The 17,269-nt window shown below is 42.6% G+C and overlaps 1 protein-coding gene across 3 annotated transcripts in view; it reads left to right on the top strand.

The window, feature by feature from the left end:
• The window catches only part of cacna2d3a (calcium channel, voltage-dependent, alpha 2/delta subunit 3a), a 130,298-nt gene that overhangs the window by 26,148 nt on the left and 86,881 nt on the right, over positions 1–17,269 (top strand). For all 3 annotated transcript variants that reach the window (XM_076877974.1, XM_076877973.1, XM_076877972.1), the window contains exon 3: positions 4,377–4,493. In XM_076877974.1, the coding sequence (XP_076734089.1) occupies positions 4,377–4,493 (117 nt within the window). The remainder of the gene's footprint in view (positions 1–4,376; positions 4,494–17,269) is intronic.

The following is a 17,269-nucleotide window of genomic DNA, read 5'->3' as shown; positions in this document are numbered from 1 at the left end:
GTGTATTCTGTCTCTGTATACCTTACAACCAGGTACTTGGGAAAAGAAAAAGAATAACTGTGCAGTGTTTTATAATACCTGGTACAACTCACAGGCTGACTTCAATCTTATTTGGCAGACCCACCAGTGACTGTAACACTCAACAGCCATTCCCAAAGTCAAGAGTGCTGCAGCCCCCTTAAAAAATATTCCATTGTGTCCACGCAACCTAAAATCTTCACTTGTTGTTTGCCACCCAGTCATATCCAAAGTGTTAACGGGTGAACCACCTGCCACCAGAGACAAACTTCAATATCAGAGCTGTAAATTTAGAGTAATGAGTAGTAACACAAACTAACCACCTCCTATTAACTGTTCAAATTCACTTTTTATATAAATAAATGAAATGATATACATATGTAACTTAACATACCTGTGAGTAATTTTAAAATTCAATTTCTATTATTATTGTGGCCCACACGCAGTACCTTTGTGATCCATCAGGGGGTCCCTGCCCACATTTTGGGAATCACTGCTCTAGCATGGTTCTTGATGTTGCTGGTGACACGAGGTCGATGTAACTAATAGCTTTGTTTGATGTGGATGTCTGCCTTAAAATGTTTCGCCACAACACAGTCAGGTAGAGTTATGGGAGTACCTTGTTGTGTTGCAAACATGTAGGTACTGCAGGAATGTCCCCAAGAATGTATCAGTATTCCTCCTCTTTAGAAGGAGCTCAGAACTGACTGACCTTCTTGGAATTATCTTCCGAGACCCCGCAAATTTAAAAATCCTACATTGCTTTGTTCTCAAGTTATCGCATTCAAAAGATTTTCGGAAAACTTGACCTCTGACCTTTGTTGAGGTCACTGAGATTTGAACTTGCCCAAGACTTTTACGTGAAGCTCCCACATTGCCTGCTTCTCGAGTTTTTGCCTTCACAAACTTCAGCTGGTTAGCAGGGTGTTGATCATATCCCGTCATCCTTTTATGGCTGAGGGGTAAAAGCTGCTGTTTCTGTTAGCTATATGCCACTTGATCCAGATGTAAGGGACTATTTTGCAAGAACTGGAAGATTCTGCTATTCATGGCCATCATCCAATCTCTTTTTGGCGTTCAGTAGCTAGGCCAGTGTTCCAGGTCAAAGAATAGGTGCACTGCATTGTATCTACAGTTTATACACAATAAAATAACTTGTCTTAAGTCTTGTTCTCTGAAATCACATCATCACATTTTGGCTAATTCCTCGACTACAAAGAAATTCACCATTTTTGAAAGTTTTGGTATGAAACAAGTGTTGCCCTCTGTTTTGAAGTTGCAGTTTTTCAGATGATTGCTTAAATCCAAAAGCTGCTGCTTCAATGTGTGATGCTGTCTTCATTCCTCTCCTCCTACCATGATCTCTCTTTCCCTCACTATGCTTCTCTTGTGTGGTTGCTGTACAGGAGTAGCTAAAGCATGCATCTAAGCAGGTTGGCATAACATTAGAGAGGGCATGCTATTTGATATGGCGGTAATCTTCTGTTAAATCCCCCAAGAGTGAAACACAGCCGCCTGCAGCTTTGCACAGATTTCAAAAATGGCTCTTTTTTTCCCTCCTTTTTCTCTGTACAGATATACACCCTAACTTAGATCAGCTCTGCATATGTGTATGTGACATGTATGGGTGTGGAATTACTGAGACTTAATGTCACTGTCCCCAGTTAAGGCGCTGGTTAAGCTAAGCATCCTAATATAGGTTTATAGCAGAATGACGTGATTTTGTGAAGTGCAGATACTGAGTGCAGTGGTGTGTTCATCAGCACTTAATGTGTGGTCGTTCAAATTTGAAGTTGGCAAACTATTACTATATATATATATATATATATATATATATATATATATATACAATACCCAGAGTGATTTTGGCTTGTGCACTTATATATGTATTTTAGCCTTTTAACTGCAAGCATATAGTGCTGTTTAGTCAAGTCTTCAGTCACCCTTCTTTATAGTTTGATTCCAAGAAGCCAGACTTTCTTGCAATTTAAAGTGGTCTTGAGAAGTTGTTCTGCAGGCTTTTTAAAGGTCTTTCAATTTCAGTATAATTATTGTACCTAACCATTTTCATTCTTTAGCTGAATCTTTGAAAAAAAGCTATAAATAATACATGAAAAAACACATGACAGGCATAAAATAGTATTTTTGCACCATGTGTGTCCTTAAAAAATTGAGTAAACTTAACAAGTGGAGGATTACTGAAGTGGCAGGCCTAAACAAACTATCCCCATCAGATGAACAGTATCTGACAGTCATGTCCTTAAGAAATAGGAAGAAATGCTGCATAAAGCTGACACAGGACCTAAGAGATCCATTTGGCCCTTCGATTGATCTATTTACTGATTCCTAAAGCCTTATCAGAAATAGTCTTAATGCAAGGATGGCTATTAAGAAATCATTGACAGGGAAGGGAAACGAGTAGAAACAGGCGGGGGCCAAATGCACAAGAACTGAAACGGCCTTGAAATGAGTGGCAAAGGTCTTATGGAGTGATGAATCCAACTTTCACATTCCTGGTTCAAATTATCATCACTATGTTCATAAGGAGGTCAGGAGAGAGTATCTACAGCCATCTCTAAAACACAGTGGGGGGTCATGGCTTGGGGCTGCATTTTAGCCAGTGATGTTGGGGATCTTATCTAAATTACCAAGATATAGAAACGCACACTGGAACACTGTCAGCTGTGGACTGGCCTCCTCAGAGCCCCAATCTCAACATTATTGAAGCAGTGTGGGATCATCATGACGGAGAACAGAACGAAAGGCAGCAAACATCTAACGAGAAGCTTTTAATGTCCTTCAAGAAGCCTGGAAAACTGACCCGACGAAACCGACCTAAAAAAGAAATCTTGTCTAAGAGATTGATAGGTTCATCTAGCAGAAACTTATTGCTGGAACGCCAAGACAATTCTACTACAACAGCAAAAGCATCAGACACCAGGCTGAACTCTTTGGGTAGTCTCGTGCACGAGGGAGAGAACCGTGACGAGCGCCGTTCCTGCCGCTCGAACCCCGGTCGCTCTCAGTTAGCCCCCTCGTAGCACTGCTCTTTATTGTGGTTACATGAATATGCATGGTTTCATTAACATATGACGTCTTACGTAGGCATACATGTGAACAAAGAGTACCGTCTGTGTATTTGTGCAGGTGTGTGTGCGTGTGTGTGTGTGGGGGGGGTCAAGATGTGACCCCATGAACGACTCCCCTAAATCTGCTGGGCCTGGAAGTCCAGCAGTTCGTCTAAACAAAAGGCACTTAAACAGACATGGATGTGTTTACGTACCATAAAACAGTAAAAGAAGGTACGACCTCTCTCATGACCTTAGGATGAGTGTGTATGCCAGAGTGTCTTTGCAGACTGCTAAGGATCTCACATCCTATCACTACACAATCGATCATACACCTCTAAGAATATATGGTTATATATTTCTAACATGGCAATCCAACAATATAAACCTAACAGAGATTTCAGGCTGTGTTGAAGAGTAAAGGTGTTCAAATAAAATGTTGACTTTAAAGTAGGGCTGCGCGATATGACCAGAATCTCATATCCCGATATAAAACATCTATCGTTCGATAACGACATAAATCACAAAAATGCAACATTTTCTGTAAGTTCTGTGAATCTCGGGCAGCTCGACTTGCGTGAAGTGTTTCCAGCTGCGCGTCGTGTAGCTGGAGTCGAGTGTTTTAACAGATGCATGACATTTTTAGACATAAGTTGTAACGGGACCATCAAAACCATGAACAAATATTGCCGTAAACAGTTTATTTTGCGACACCACGAAACAAACGATAGCGTAAAATGAAACGATAGATGTTTTTATATCGTCATCCGATATATATCGTTATATGAACAGCCCTACTTTAAAGCTTATTAGTATTGTACAAGCTCTGTTTTTGCCTTTTATATTATGTCCATGTATATTTGCACATTTCAATCAATCACTGTACCTAATTCCCATTTCTTAGCAAAATATAAAAAAAATGTAAGATTGCTTAAGACTTTGTGTGTTTGTACTGTACATATAAAAATATACATTCTTCGTGTTAATGCTTTCAATACTCATAATGTATCATTGGAAGACCTTAAAGCCATTACAACCTAAAAGATTGCGGGATTATCTTACTTTCCTTACCCTAGCTAAGGTTTCAGCAAAACAGTGTTAAGTATCATAGATATACATGAGTTCATATAGTGTTGCATGTTACGCATATCCCTGAATCTGCTGACAGGATTTAGTGGAACGAAAGCGTTTTTGTGTTGCGGTCACTGTAGACTCAGAACATGATTTTGTGACCTAATGTCAGAAACACAAGAACATTGCATGATTGTGTGTTTTTTTTTTTCCTGTCAGAAATACAAGGAGTTTGAGCGGGCAGTACGGGTGGAAGAGATCGATGGTCTGCGGCTGGTTAAGAGGCTGGCAGAGAACATGGAGGAGATGTTTCACAAGAAAGCTCAGGCGATGAAGGTATGTTTCCCTACGTTAATTTTCATCCATCACACAAACAACTTGAATAAACCCCCAAATTATCTCAACAAATAACAATGATGTCAAAACTGCAAAGAGAGAGAGACTTTTTAGCTCTATATGTTCAAGTCTTTGTGATATGATATGTGAAGGAGTGACTATCCAAGAATAGGTGAAGCAAAAGGCAGACTAGACAGACTTCAGCCCCCTGAGATACAGGCACTGAGTGCAAGTATAACCAGCCTTGCCCACTGCCCCTTCACAAGTCCTCTGACTTTAACCTCCATCTGATCTATATATGTATATGATATATATGCATTTCTTTTTTTTTTACTTTGCACACATGAAGATGTTTTTGTATTGATGGTTCTTGTGCAAAATCATGTTTTATATCATTTGTAGTTTGACACTGTAAGCATCTATTTTTAAGTAAACTTGGCCGTATATTGTTGGTGCATTAATCCAACGTCGTTTTCATGTCTGTGGATGTTGTGTGTGTCAGTGCTGTAAGGCGCACTGCACAATGTGGCAGCGCGTCCACAGTGCGCTGCCTCTTTGGCTGGGTCTCTCGCTCCAGGTGACTGATCCTATCAGGACAACATGGTGCTGTTAACAGAAATTGGATTTTTTTCTGAGAATTTGGTCAGAGGATGCACGCCTAAAGGAAGTGAGTGAGTGAGAGGCGTGCAGATAGAATTAAGCCATTTCCACGTCTTATGTATGGTACCGTTTCCTGCTTAGGTTGCATAATGGTGCTTGTTTTGCAGTGTTATAATCACCCTTAAAATGTTCAGATTTCCATATGTGGACATAGAAAATGTATTTCCAACTGCTGTGCGTCATCTGGCATTTCAAAAATATCACTCCTACTCATATACAGCATTTGCTGGCATGAAGGCAAGCTTCTAATTGAATATTTCTACTGTCATTGAATTCTGTAATGAAAAACAAAGGAATGAATCAGTTTTCTAATGATAATGAACATTGTTTTGTATTTCAACCAAATGCCATGTGCTCCACATGAAGATTAAGCTTACATAATTGTATTTTATGACCGAGAGATTAGATGTCTGTGTGCTTCCTTGGGATTCTGTAAAATCCACGGAGACATGAGGTTCAGCCAGTTAATGGCTTCTTGAAAGTCCCTGTCTGGATGCTGGATGCCTGACAATTGTGCATCTCAGTAGGCTTTGTGGGAGTTTGTGTGTTTGTATCTGTATGAAGTAAAAGTTGTGGGGATCGATGTGAAGGTCACGGGGTGCCCGGTACGTTTTTAGACAGGGAACAAGTTGTTGAGAGGAAGAGAGATAGAAATGTTAGAGAAAATCATTTGAAAGAAGCATTTGCGTGTGGGAAAATAAGGTGTAAATTTAACCTTTGTTAGCCACGATTTCATTTCACCTCCTTTTGGTCTTGGCCTCGTGATGAATTGTTTGTTTCAGCCATATAATGGACGCATCGATGAGTCCTTTTTTCCTTCTTCTTTCCCATCTTGCTCCATTTTCTCTTTATTACCAGAGCTCTCATCTGTCTGGCCTAGCGTGCACTCCCACAGCTGTCCTTAAGCCATCCCTCTCTCCTTTGTCTGTCTCTCCCTTCTCTGCTCCGCCTCTTCCCACGTCTCTGCTTTTTACTAAAGTATATGTGGCGCTTCAGCGATTCAATTTCCGTGCAGGTGCTCTGCCCTGTCCGTCAACGTGGTTTTATCTCCTCGTCTCCACGTCGATTTCCCCTCTTTATCGCTCACCGCCACCTGCTGAGAGACAACAGCGTCTGTTGCTGTGAAAGCGTGCACCTGTAAAAGCATGTGTATGAGCATTGATTTCATTTGGCTTTAAATGCGCCTTAGAGAGATCGTTTTTCCGGTAATTTTGTTCCTAATTTTCAAAATATTTTTTTTAATTTGGGTACTGAAATATTATTTTAAATGTAACCTAAATTACTCAACATTTTCAAAGCAGGCATCTTGGCGAGTGAAGTAGGAACCCAGCATGGCTGTCATTACTGCATGATCTTTCTTCTATGGCAGGTGAAACCTTTTACACAGTAATGTATGTAGAACTGTGTGTTCTTGAATTGCTGTTTTATGGCATTGGTGTCTACTTTCTTTCTCCTCTCATATTTGCACTGATTTAACAAAACCTGGTGGGAGCAGTTCGTTCTTGTAGTTGCTTTGGCAGATTTAATTGCACTAATATACAACAAACAAAAAGGGCAATCAAACAGTTCTTCGATGTAGACTTTAAAGGACATTATGTACTGCATGTCTGCGTGTCTAGCTTTTGTATGTGCTGTAAATCCACAGACACTTGCGTGGCTTGCATGTTAGCCCGCCATTGTTATTTTTAATTGCTGTTACCTTCATCAGTTCCTGTGGAAGTTGGATATTATCATTGTCTCGCAGACCGCAATTCCTCTCCTATTTCTGTCGCTCCAGAAAAAAAACAATAAAACAAAAAATGCTCGTCTTCAGACTGAAAATGGTGGCAACAGCAGACGGTTAAAGAAACAGCGAACACGTTGTTATCAAAGTTGAAAGGCGTGGAGCTATTGTAATGCCCCCTTTGAAGTCAAGCATGGCTGTGTTTCATGTGACAAATGCACTTCAAAGCAGAGTGGATGCCTCGCTGCTAGGGCTGTTTCTCCTGTAATGGCATTCGGTCTCTGCTCTGTACCTGCTGATATCATTTACCTGTGGCAACTCTGCCTCTGAAGTCCTCATCCTGATTACTAGTGCAGAGTACAGAACGTTTGCAATGTTGTAGGCTAAAAATAAAAGGCAAACATGGGATTGGAAGTGAAATTTCTCAGCCAGTAAAACCTCCTATGATATCTAATTTTCTTATTGCTGAAATGTACTTTGAATGTTAATGTTGAAGTTAGCATTTCTCATCCTCTGCGGGAAATAATTTGATTTAAAATGTTTTTCCCAACAGGTGAGACTTAATACTCACATTTTTTTTAAAGAAATGTAACCGATTATTTAAATAAATAAGGACAATGACAACAATATATGTTATATTCTAAGATGAGTAAAATCATTCGATCATCACCTAACAGTTAATAACCAATTAATGTATATTTTATACTAACTGTATGGAAAACTGGTCATAACTGATGCTAACACTTAAACACTTTCACTTGGGGTTCACACAGATGAACCTTTCATCATATGTCTGCCTAATTATTTGCTTAGCAAATCATAATTTCCTGCTCTCTTGATGGCAAAGAAATATCTATCATCATTAGGGCTGCCACGATTAGTCGACTAGTCACGATTACGTCGATGACTAATGTCATAGTGGACGCATTGTTTGAAGCTTTGTAAGATCCCAAAAGACGCAGGAATAAGTAGTAGGATTTAAGAGTGTAATAACTAGAGATGGACCGATCCGATATTACGTATCGGTATCGGTCCGATACTGACCTAAATTACTGGATCGGATATCGGAGAAAAATAAAAAAATGTAATCCGATCCATTAAATATCACGAAAGCACCTCACAAAACTTGCAACACTCCGTAACTCGCCTCAGAACGTTAGCACGTCGGAGCAGTATGCATCACGTGATAGAGCGGCTGTGGCATGCGGGACCTGTCGGTGGTCTGGATAGCATGTGGAGCTTCGCTAGCAACCCGGCATTTCATCTCCGACAAAGTTATCCCCGAGAGAAGTAAAGCAAGTGTGTAAGTCCATCTCTGAATGTTTGTAAAGCATTCCTGCGTTAAGCTTAACAAGCGACTGCCTCTCCGGCTGCTACTTCAATCATGAAACTGCTTAACGATCAGCTGATCGGCTTTTCTGTCGCGAGTCCGTCTCTCTTCTTTGTTTTTGGCCCACTTTGCACCAGAAAGAGGAAACCAGCGGCTGAACAACAGCAGCACGTTTAAGCTTGATCAGCTGTTGTTACAATGTATTTAATATTACTTTCTACTCGAGGATCTTTTTCTACGTAGCTGACGGCTGGTAACTGTGCAGGGGCGGATCTAGCAAAGTTTAGCCAGGGGGGCCGATAGGGCATTAACAGGGAAAAGGGGGCACAAAGACATACTTTTCTTTCTTATTCTCATTTAAAATGTCGAGCTTTTAATAAATAATTATCTGACACCCAAAGTTTTAATTTGATGTAAAATGAATAGAAGTCAATTACTGTATATAGTAACTATTAAGTCTAATATATATACCCTAGTAAGCTATAGTACTTTTTCCTTTGGGAAGGTACCATCTGTGCAGTCTGCAATTTTGTTGAAGAAAGATGTTGAATCTATTTAATATTTCTTGAAAAATAATTGATTTCTGTGCATTTTTTTTCACACTGCATCAAATTAAGGTTGATTACGTCGATTAAGCATCATGAGGTGGAGTGTGAGGGGTGGTTCCCTATTTTTTATTTATTTATTTTTGTTGTTGCTGGGAGTTGGAACCCTATTAGTTAGGTTGCTTAATATTTATGCTAAGTACTCTTTAAAATACCAGAATAGGGAGGATGGTGTAGGTTTAAGTTTATTAGATTGATCAGTATTGCTGAACTATGAAATATTTTTTTTTGCATACAGGTATAACAGAATAGCTTTAGTGTAGTTGTTGTTTTAAACTTGAGTATGAACTTATACAAAATGCAGCAAGATATTTAAAAACCAGTTTTGTTGATTAAAAAACACTATATCGGATTCATATCGGTATCGGCAGATATCCAAATCTATGATATCGGTATCGGTATCGGACATAAAAAAGTGGTATCGTGCCATCTCTAGTAATAACGGACTGAAACAGAAGATGGCAGCACTGCATGTACAAGGATGCCAGCTGCCGTTAAACCCCGAAGAAGAAGAAGCTGTGTCCGGTATCGTAGCTGTGTACAAATTCAGGAACCGCATCCTCCAGGAACGCCAGGACCGCCTCCTACAACGCAGGTCTCGCCACTGGCGATATGAGCGCCTACAAAGCGGCATCATACGGCGTGCGGCGCGCGGTGAGAGATGCCAAACGCAGGTACCGGGAACGTGTGGAGTCCCGCTTCCACCAGGGCGACACACGGAGTATGTGGCACGGACTACGCACCATTACGGACTACAAAGCCAGGGACACTGCGCCGATCAACGCCGACTCTGCATTCACGAGCTGAATCGGTTCTACGCCCGTTTCGAGGTTAGCCAGGCGGCTAATGCTATCTACCGCCTGATTACCGAGGACAGTGACGTCATCAGTGAGAGACCGGTGACCAGCATCGCGGAGCATGACGTCCGAGCGGCACTGAGGAGAGTGAACACAAGGAAAGCGGCGGGGCCAGACGGCATCACCGGCCGTCTGCTGCGCTGCTGTGCTGACCAGCTAGCAGGTGTGTTCACTTACATCTTCAACGAGTCCCTGGCGAAGTCTGTGGTCCCCACATGCTTCAAAAGATCCACCATCATCCCTGTGCCCAAGAACAGCAACCCCTCATCCCTGAACGATTACCGGCCAGTTGCACTGACCTCGGTAGTAATCAAGTCAAGTCAAGTCAACTTTATTTGTCAATTCTGCCACATGTACAGGACATACACAGAATAGAAATTGCGTTACTCTCAAACCCTAGTGATTAGAAAAATGCAAATAAAATAATTAAAAAGTAAAAATTTAAATAAATTTAAATAAATACAATACAATTTTACGTATAACAAAAAAAGCTATGCAATATACAATATACAATATTCAAGTAAGAAGGCATAGTGGTGCAAAATAGGCAAATAGTGCAAATGGGGATTTAGTAGTGTACGGTAAGAGATAGTGTAACAACAAAGGCTTATGAGGTCCAATGCTTAAGCAGTCCAATGCTCCACAAAGTGACTGGAGCAGGCCAGTGAGTGCGTCAGAGAGTGAGTGTGTGTGTGTGTGTGACAGAGTTCAGTGAGACCGTGGTGGAGAAGAGGGGAGAGGGGGGCAGAATCGGGAGGGAGTTTAGCTTCCTGACAGCCTGATGGATGAAGCTGTCCTTCAGTCTGCTGGTCCTGGCCTGGAGACTCCGCAGTCTCCTCCCTGACGGCAGCAGCTTGAAGAAGCTTTGCATTGGGTGCGTGGGATCAGCCGCTATGCAAAGGGCTTTTTTAGTGAGACGGGTGCTGTAAATGTCCTGGAGGGAGGGGAGAGAGACACCAATGATCCTCTCTGCAGCTCTCACTATGCGTTGGAGGGTTCTATGACAGGACGCATTGCAGGCTCCAAACCACACAGTGATGCAGCTCGACAGGATGCTCTCGATGGTGCCTCTGTAGAAAGTGTACATGATGGGGGCTGGTGCTCCTGCTCTTCTTAGTTTACGGAGAAAGAAGAGACGCTGCTGTGATTTCTTGGCCAGTGCTGTGGTGTTGTACGTCCAGGAGAGATCCTCTGTGATGTGCACACCCAAGAACTTGGTGCTGCTCACTCTCTCCACAGACGCTCCGTCAATGGTCAGAGGAGCATGTTGGGTGTGCATTCTCCTGAAGTCCACAACAATCTCCTTCGTCTTCTCCACATTCAGAGAGAGATTGTTGTCAGCACACCACGTGGCCAGGCGTCTCACCTCACTTCTGTAGTCGGTCTCATCCCTGTTGCTAATGAGACCCACCACCGTTGTGTCGTCCGCAAACTTGATGAAGAGGTTGGAGCTGTGTGATGGAGTGCAGTCATGGGTCAGCAGAGTGAAGAGGAGGGGGCTCAGCACACATCCCTGCGGGGCCCCCGTGTTTAAAATGATGGTGCTGGATGTATTACTGCCGACCCGTACTGCTTGAGGTCTTCCGGTGAGGAAATCCAACAGCCAGTTGCACAGTGAGGTGTTGAGCCCCAGCTGGACCAGTTTTTGAATGAGCTGTTGGGGGATTATAGTGTTGAATGCTGAACTGAAGTCTATGAACAGCATTCGAACATATGAATCTTTTTTGTCCAGGTGTGTGAGTGCTGAGTGGAGTGCAGTGGAGATGGCATCATCGGTTGAGCGATTGGGCCGATACGCAAACTGGAAGGGGTCCAGGGAGGGGGGCAGGACAGTCTTGATGTGCTGCATGACTAGTCGTTCGAAGCACTTCATCAGGATGGGAGTAAGTGCAACAGGACGGTAGTCATTAAAGCAGGAGGGAGATGACTTTTTTGGAACCGGAATGATTGTGGTGGCTTTAAAACATGTGGGGACGACAGCCTGGATGAGTGATATGTTGAAGATGTCTGTGAAGACATCAGTGAGTTCCACTGCACAGTCTCTCAGTGCACGACCAGGATGAAGGTGTTTGAGAGGCTGCTGAAGAACATCATCTCCTCCTCCATCCCAGACACCACAGATCCGCTGCAGTTCGCCTACAGATCCAACAGATCCACAGAGGATGCCATCGCCCACGTCCTACACACCACTCTCAGCCACGTGGACAAGAAACAGGGTAACTATGTGCGAATGCTGTTTGTTGATTACAGTTCAGCGTTTAACACAATAGTGCCCTGCAGACTGTTCACAAAGCTGAGGGATCTGGGACTTAACAGCCGTCTGTGTGCATGGGTGTTGGACTTCCTCACTGGCAGAACTCAGGTGGTGAGGGTGGGCAGGTGCTTCTCCAACAGCATCACCATCAACACAGGAGCACCTCAGGGATGTGTCCTCTCGCCACTGCTCTACTCCCTCTACACTTCAGACTGTGTGGCCACCCATGGCTCCAACACCATTGTGAAGTTTGCTGACGACACAGTGGTGTTGGGTGCCATCTCCAACAACGATGAGGCGGCCTACATGGATGAAGTGAAGAATCTGGCATCGTGGTGCCAGGACAACCACCTCCAGCTGAACGTCAGCAAGACCAAGGAGCTGGTGGTGGACTTCAGAAGGAGTCAGCACAGAGACTACAAGCCCATCATCATCAATGGAGCTCCAGTGGAGAGGGTGCAGTCCTTCAAGTATCTTGGTGTCCACATCTCCTCAGACCTGACATGGGCTGCCCACATTCAGGTCCAGACCAAAAAGGCTAGGCAGCGCCTGTATCACCTACAACAACTGAGGAAGTTCAGGGTCTCTCCAAAGATCCTCAGGATTTTCTATACAGGCGCTGTGGAGAGCATCCTCACACAGAACATGACATCGTGGTTTGGGAACAGCTGTGTGAAGGACCAAAAAGCTCTCCAGAGAGTGATCCGTACAGCAGAACGCTGCTGCAGGATTGCTCTCCCCCCGCTTCAGGACACCTACACCAGGAGATGCTGGACTAGAGCAGCGCAGATACTGAAGGACCCGTCCCATCCTGGCAACAAACTGTTCCAACTTCTGCAATCTGGTAGAAGGTTCCGCATCTTCCGGGCAAGGACAGAGAGACTCAAGAGGAGCTTCTATCCCCAAGCCATCCGGGCCCTAAACACACACACCCGCCCTCTCACATTATCTATAATTGACTGAGACAGGACTCTTCCAGACACTAAACCAAGGCACAATGTACATTTCAATTCCTTTAATTTTAAATATGTTTATATTGTCTATCCTGTAAAATAGTCAGATGTCTATTCATATTAATGTACAGAATTCACCTGCTTGCTGCTACTACTGCACATTCACCCAGTGTATATACTATATGTATGTATATACTATATATATATATATATATATATATATATATATATATATATATATATATATATATAATGTTCTTCCTCTACACCCCCCCCCCCCCAATTTTTGCACAAGTCGAGGAGCGTGTCAGGCTACATTTCACTGTGTGTTATACTTGTATAACTATGCATGTGACAAATAAAGAACCTTGAACTTGAACTTGAACTCCTGTGCCGCATTTGTAGGCCGATTACGTTACAGTGACACGACGAAGACGGTCCAAATCCGAAGACGCCGACAAATGCGTCCTTCATTTCCCCAGATTTGAAGGATGGGTCGGGTGTATACTTCGTGGCCCAAACTATCCCAGAATTCATAGCGCGGCCCATTGGGGCCCTGCTCAGTTTCCAACAATGGCGGCAGCTAGTTAGTTTTAATATTACTCTTATTATTCTTTCTGGGTCACAAAATAAATGTTTAACATATTTTCAGGCGAGAATGTAGCTGTGTAAACCTCAAATATCTGCTCAGTTTATCAAGACACCGCATATTTTCACAAGCGCTCCGACGTTTTCGGAGACGCCTGTTACCCACTAGCTCGATAGCTAGCCGGGGGCAGGGCTCACTAGAGCCGTGAGAACACCGGACTCCCGGCAAATCGTTTTCAAACCCACCGCCGTCTTTCGCTACTCAGGTTAAACATGATATATAAGTCACTTAGATAACTTACAAATGTTATTGTTTGGCTTTCTTTAGTATTTTATTTGTTCCTGAGTAAATCGGTTTGTCTGAGATTAAAGTTATAGTTTTTACACAGCTGAATAAACGTCAAGCAGACAGCTGATTATCAGAAGTGTGAGATGCTCAAGAATTTACTCCGGTGTCCTGTTATATTTTAGATAGCAAGGAGTTTATTAAACTTCACCGAGACAATCTGCACATTTCATTAAAATTTAATAAATATAAGAGCAGATGCTGCTGGTGCAATAAGCTGTAGTTTTACGTCCAATGGATGATGATCTGTAGAGTAGAGCAGCTGCTGCTCCACATCGAAAGGAGCCAGCTGAGGTGGTTCGGGCATCTGGCAAGGATGCCCCCTGGGCGCCTCCTGGGCGAGGTGTTCCAGGCATGTCCCACCGGGAGGAGGCCCCGGGGCAGACCCAGGACACGCTGGAGAGATTATATCTCTCGGCTGGCCTGGGAACGCCTTGGTATTCCCCCGGACAAGCTGGAGGAGGTGGCTGGGGAGAGGGAGGTCTGGACCTCTTTGCTTAGGCTGCTACCCCCGCGACCCGACCTCGGATAAGCGGATGAAGATGGATGGATGGATGGATGGATGATGATCTGATTGGTCGACTAATCGCAAAAATAATCGGTGACTAGTCGACTATCAAAATAATCGTTTGTGGCAGCCCTAATCATCATATGTACTCAAAGTGCAGCTGTAGATTTTGATGATGCACCAATTTCGGGTATTTTTTTTGGATTGATTTATTTATAAAATCCAAAATTTGCCCTTACATACTCATTTTCGTGTATTGTTGTAAACGTGTTGAAAAGTGTGCTCTGGGTGATGACCTGGTCTAAGCAATAAAATATTGAAAATTACTGACAAAACTAAAACTAAATAAGTTTAAATATTTAAGTGATGATCAGCTGAATGCTACGTCACAAATGATTGTGAAATTACACCAAATGTTGATTGCCGTTAGAAGAAAAAGTCTTGCAATGCAATCTAAATATGACATGTGTCAAAACAAATTCTTGTTAGCATCAAACTCCTAATGAGCATGCTGCTGAAGCCTTCTTCCTGTTTCCTTCTTACTGTAGGATCTGTACGTTGCAATAGAAAGTGCCCTGAGGTGACTGTTGTTGTGAATTGGTACTTTATAAATAATACTGAGTTTAATTGACCTGAGTTAAAAACAGTTGAAAGTTCTACCTTTTTTTGTTTTTACTGTTTTTAATTATATATGTAGCTTAAATGATCACTACAGTTATCTGCACTTTTGCCATTGTTACGTTGTTTCGTTCACTGTTGATCTTCAGTCTAAGATTATTTTCAATCATGCATTTCTGTTGAGAGTGATCACTGTTAATGACGAGGCATGGCAGGCCAGTGGATGTCCTTCTCCTCCCTGTCACCAAAAAAATTATCATTAATGGATTTCATGTCTTGAACAATGAAATGAGCGTGCATACAGCGAGCATGGCTAAGGGGAATGCCAAGAAGAAAAGATGAGTCAAAAGTTTGGCCTAAGCAAGAAACTGAAACACGAAACAAAGACCAGGGTGAGGTGGTGCAGGGATCGGGTAACAGGGCTGCACTTTAGATTCCCTTTCAGTCAGCAGAACTGCTGAGCTATTGATTATTGGGACTTGATGTTTCAAAACACGCCGTGTCCCTTCATCTCTGTCATTCCCTCTATTTTTCACTTTTCCTTTTATTTTGTTTCCCTTCTGTCTCTCCATCATGCTCCAGTCGCTTGCCTTATAAAAACGGAGAAGAAGTGTCACAGGGCACTTTTTCCATTTTGTTGATTCTGCAAGTCTTCCCTGGCTGGTTTGACAAAATTGCTGTCCCTAGTGCTATTGACGGGTCGTCCCAAGCCAAGCTTTCTCACCTGAGCTCAGGACTATGGCAGAAACAAGACACGAAGGACTCGCAGGCCAAGGCTTAGTTAGCATTTCCTTTTATATCCAAGACAGAGCTATGTATGTGCACGTTTTTTAACTGCACTAGCTTAGCGTACTTTATTTGTTTATATCACGTGGACATATTTATAATTTTATCTATTCCTGCCATTATATTAGAGAAAAATATGTAATTCAAACAGGGCTGATAAATAGATATAATTTTAGGTTCTGATCCTGATATTTAACTTTTATTGGGTAGCAACTCTGCTACTCTATGGACAGATCTCTGCAATAACTTCTAACTTCCAAAGATGGTTACAGGACAAATGGGAAGTTAAGTTGTACTCCGAAGTACAAATGTGTGTTGAAGCAACAGCACACAGGACCTTAGGGAATGCTTTTTATGTGAGTCTATTTAGAGCTGTAGTTGATGTGGTCTTGTTCTTTGTTACCTCTGGAGAGCATTCAGATTCAGGCCACTGCCCTCCCTTTTTTGGTGGAGGGAACATCCTGAGGCAAGGCTTAATGTACTGCTTTAAAAAAGTCAGAGACTTCCGTTACCAGTCAATAATGTATGTGACCACCCCATCCATCCTTCCTCTGCTTCTCTGACTGTGGCTCTTAGCATAGCTCAGCTATATATGACAGCTAACTTTCACAGCTTTAGTGTTGCATTCATAATGGATAGGCATTTGCTAAGGTCAGCGGCTTCATCCGTCAGGAAACTCGGAATACAGCAAGCACGGCGCAAGAACAACAACAAGCCAATCACGCTGACAGTTAAATGAGGGGGATCGTTTCTGAACTTTTGAAAGTGTAAACAAACTGAATCCTTTGTTAGGCAAATCATAATCACACGATGTCAGATAATGGAAGGGGGTAGATGAGTCCAAATGTCAGGAAAAAAGAGGGGGCGGATGGAGGTGGGTGGGATGGAAAGTGTTGAAATTTTTGTTTAATTCAGTGGGAAGACATCACTTATTTACGTTAGAGATCTGGGAACCATTAGACAAGCAAGGTTTCGCTCAAGCTTAAAGACACTCGATCTAAATAGATCTTAATTAAAATGTAACATGTAAATCTAAGCACACTGTCAAATTACATTTAATAAAACAGATATCTTTCTTAATAGAAATGCCATCGTTTTTGGGGGGAATTTTTTCTTTTCTAGTAACTAAGAGCCCTGTCCCGTTACCATAGCAGGTCCTGTTAGCACTGTACATGTAGCTTTTTACTCTGGCAGCGGTGAAAGCGAATGTGCTCGTATAAGGGCGTGTGTTTTCAAAGAGGCTGTTGCTGCGTCAGTTTAATTATTACTGTCATCTCATACCAAGCAAAGCCTCGACAGAATGGTTTGAAAAGAAAAGTAATTTCCTCTCTTTTTAAACTGCATCATACATTTTGGCAGGACCATCTATTGACAAAAAGACATGGCAGGCTCATTTGAATTTTTGCGAGACACACACGAACGCACGCAATCAGACAGCATGCTACCTTGTGTACGCCCACAGCAACGCAACATGCACACAAAGATAAACACGCCACCTGGAGTGTTCATCCTGGTGATATGGGGGAATTGAAATTCACAGGAGTAAGG

Source organism: Maylandia zebra, linkage group LG20, assembly GCF_041146795.1.
Source record: "Maylandia zebra isolate NMK-2024a linkage group LG20, Mzebra_GT3a, whole genome shotgun sequence".
NCBI lineage: Eukaryota > Metazoa > Chordata > Actinopteri > Cichliformes > Cichlidae > Maylandia > Maylandia zebra.
Note: the sequence above shows the minus strand (reverse complement) of the source record. Positions and strands in the feature narration are given on the sequence as shown.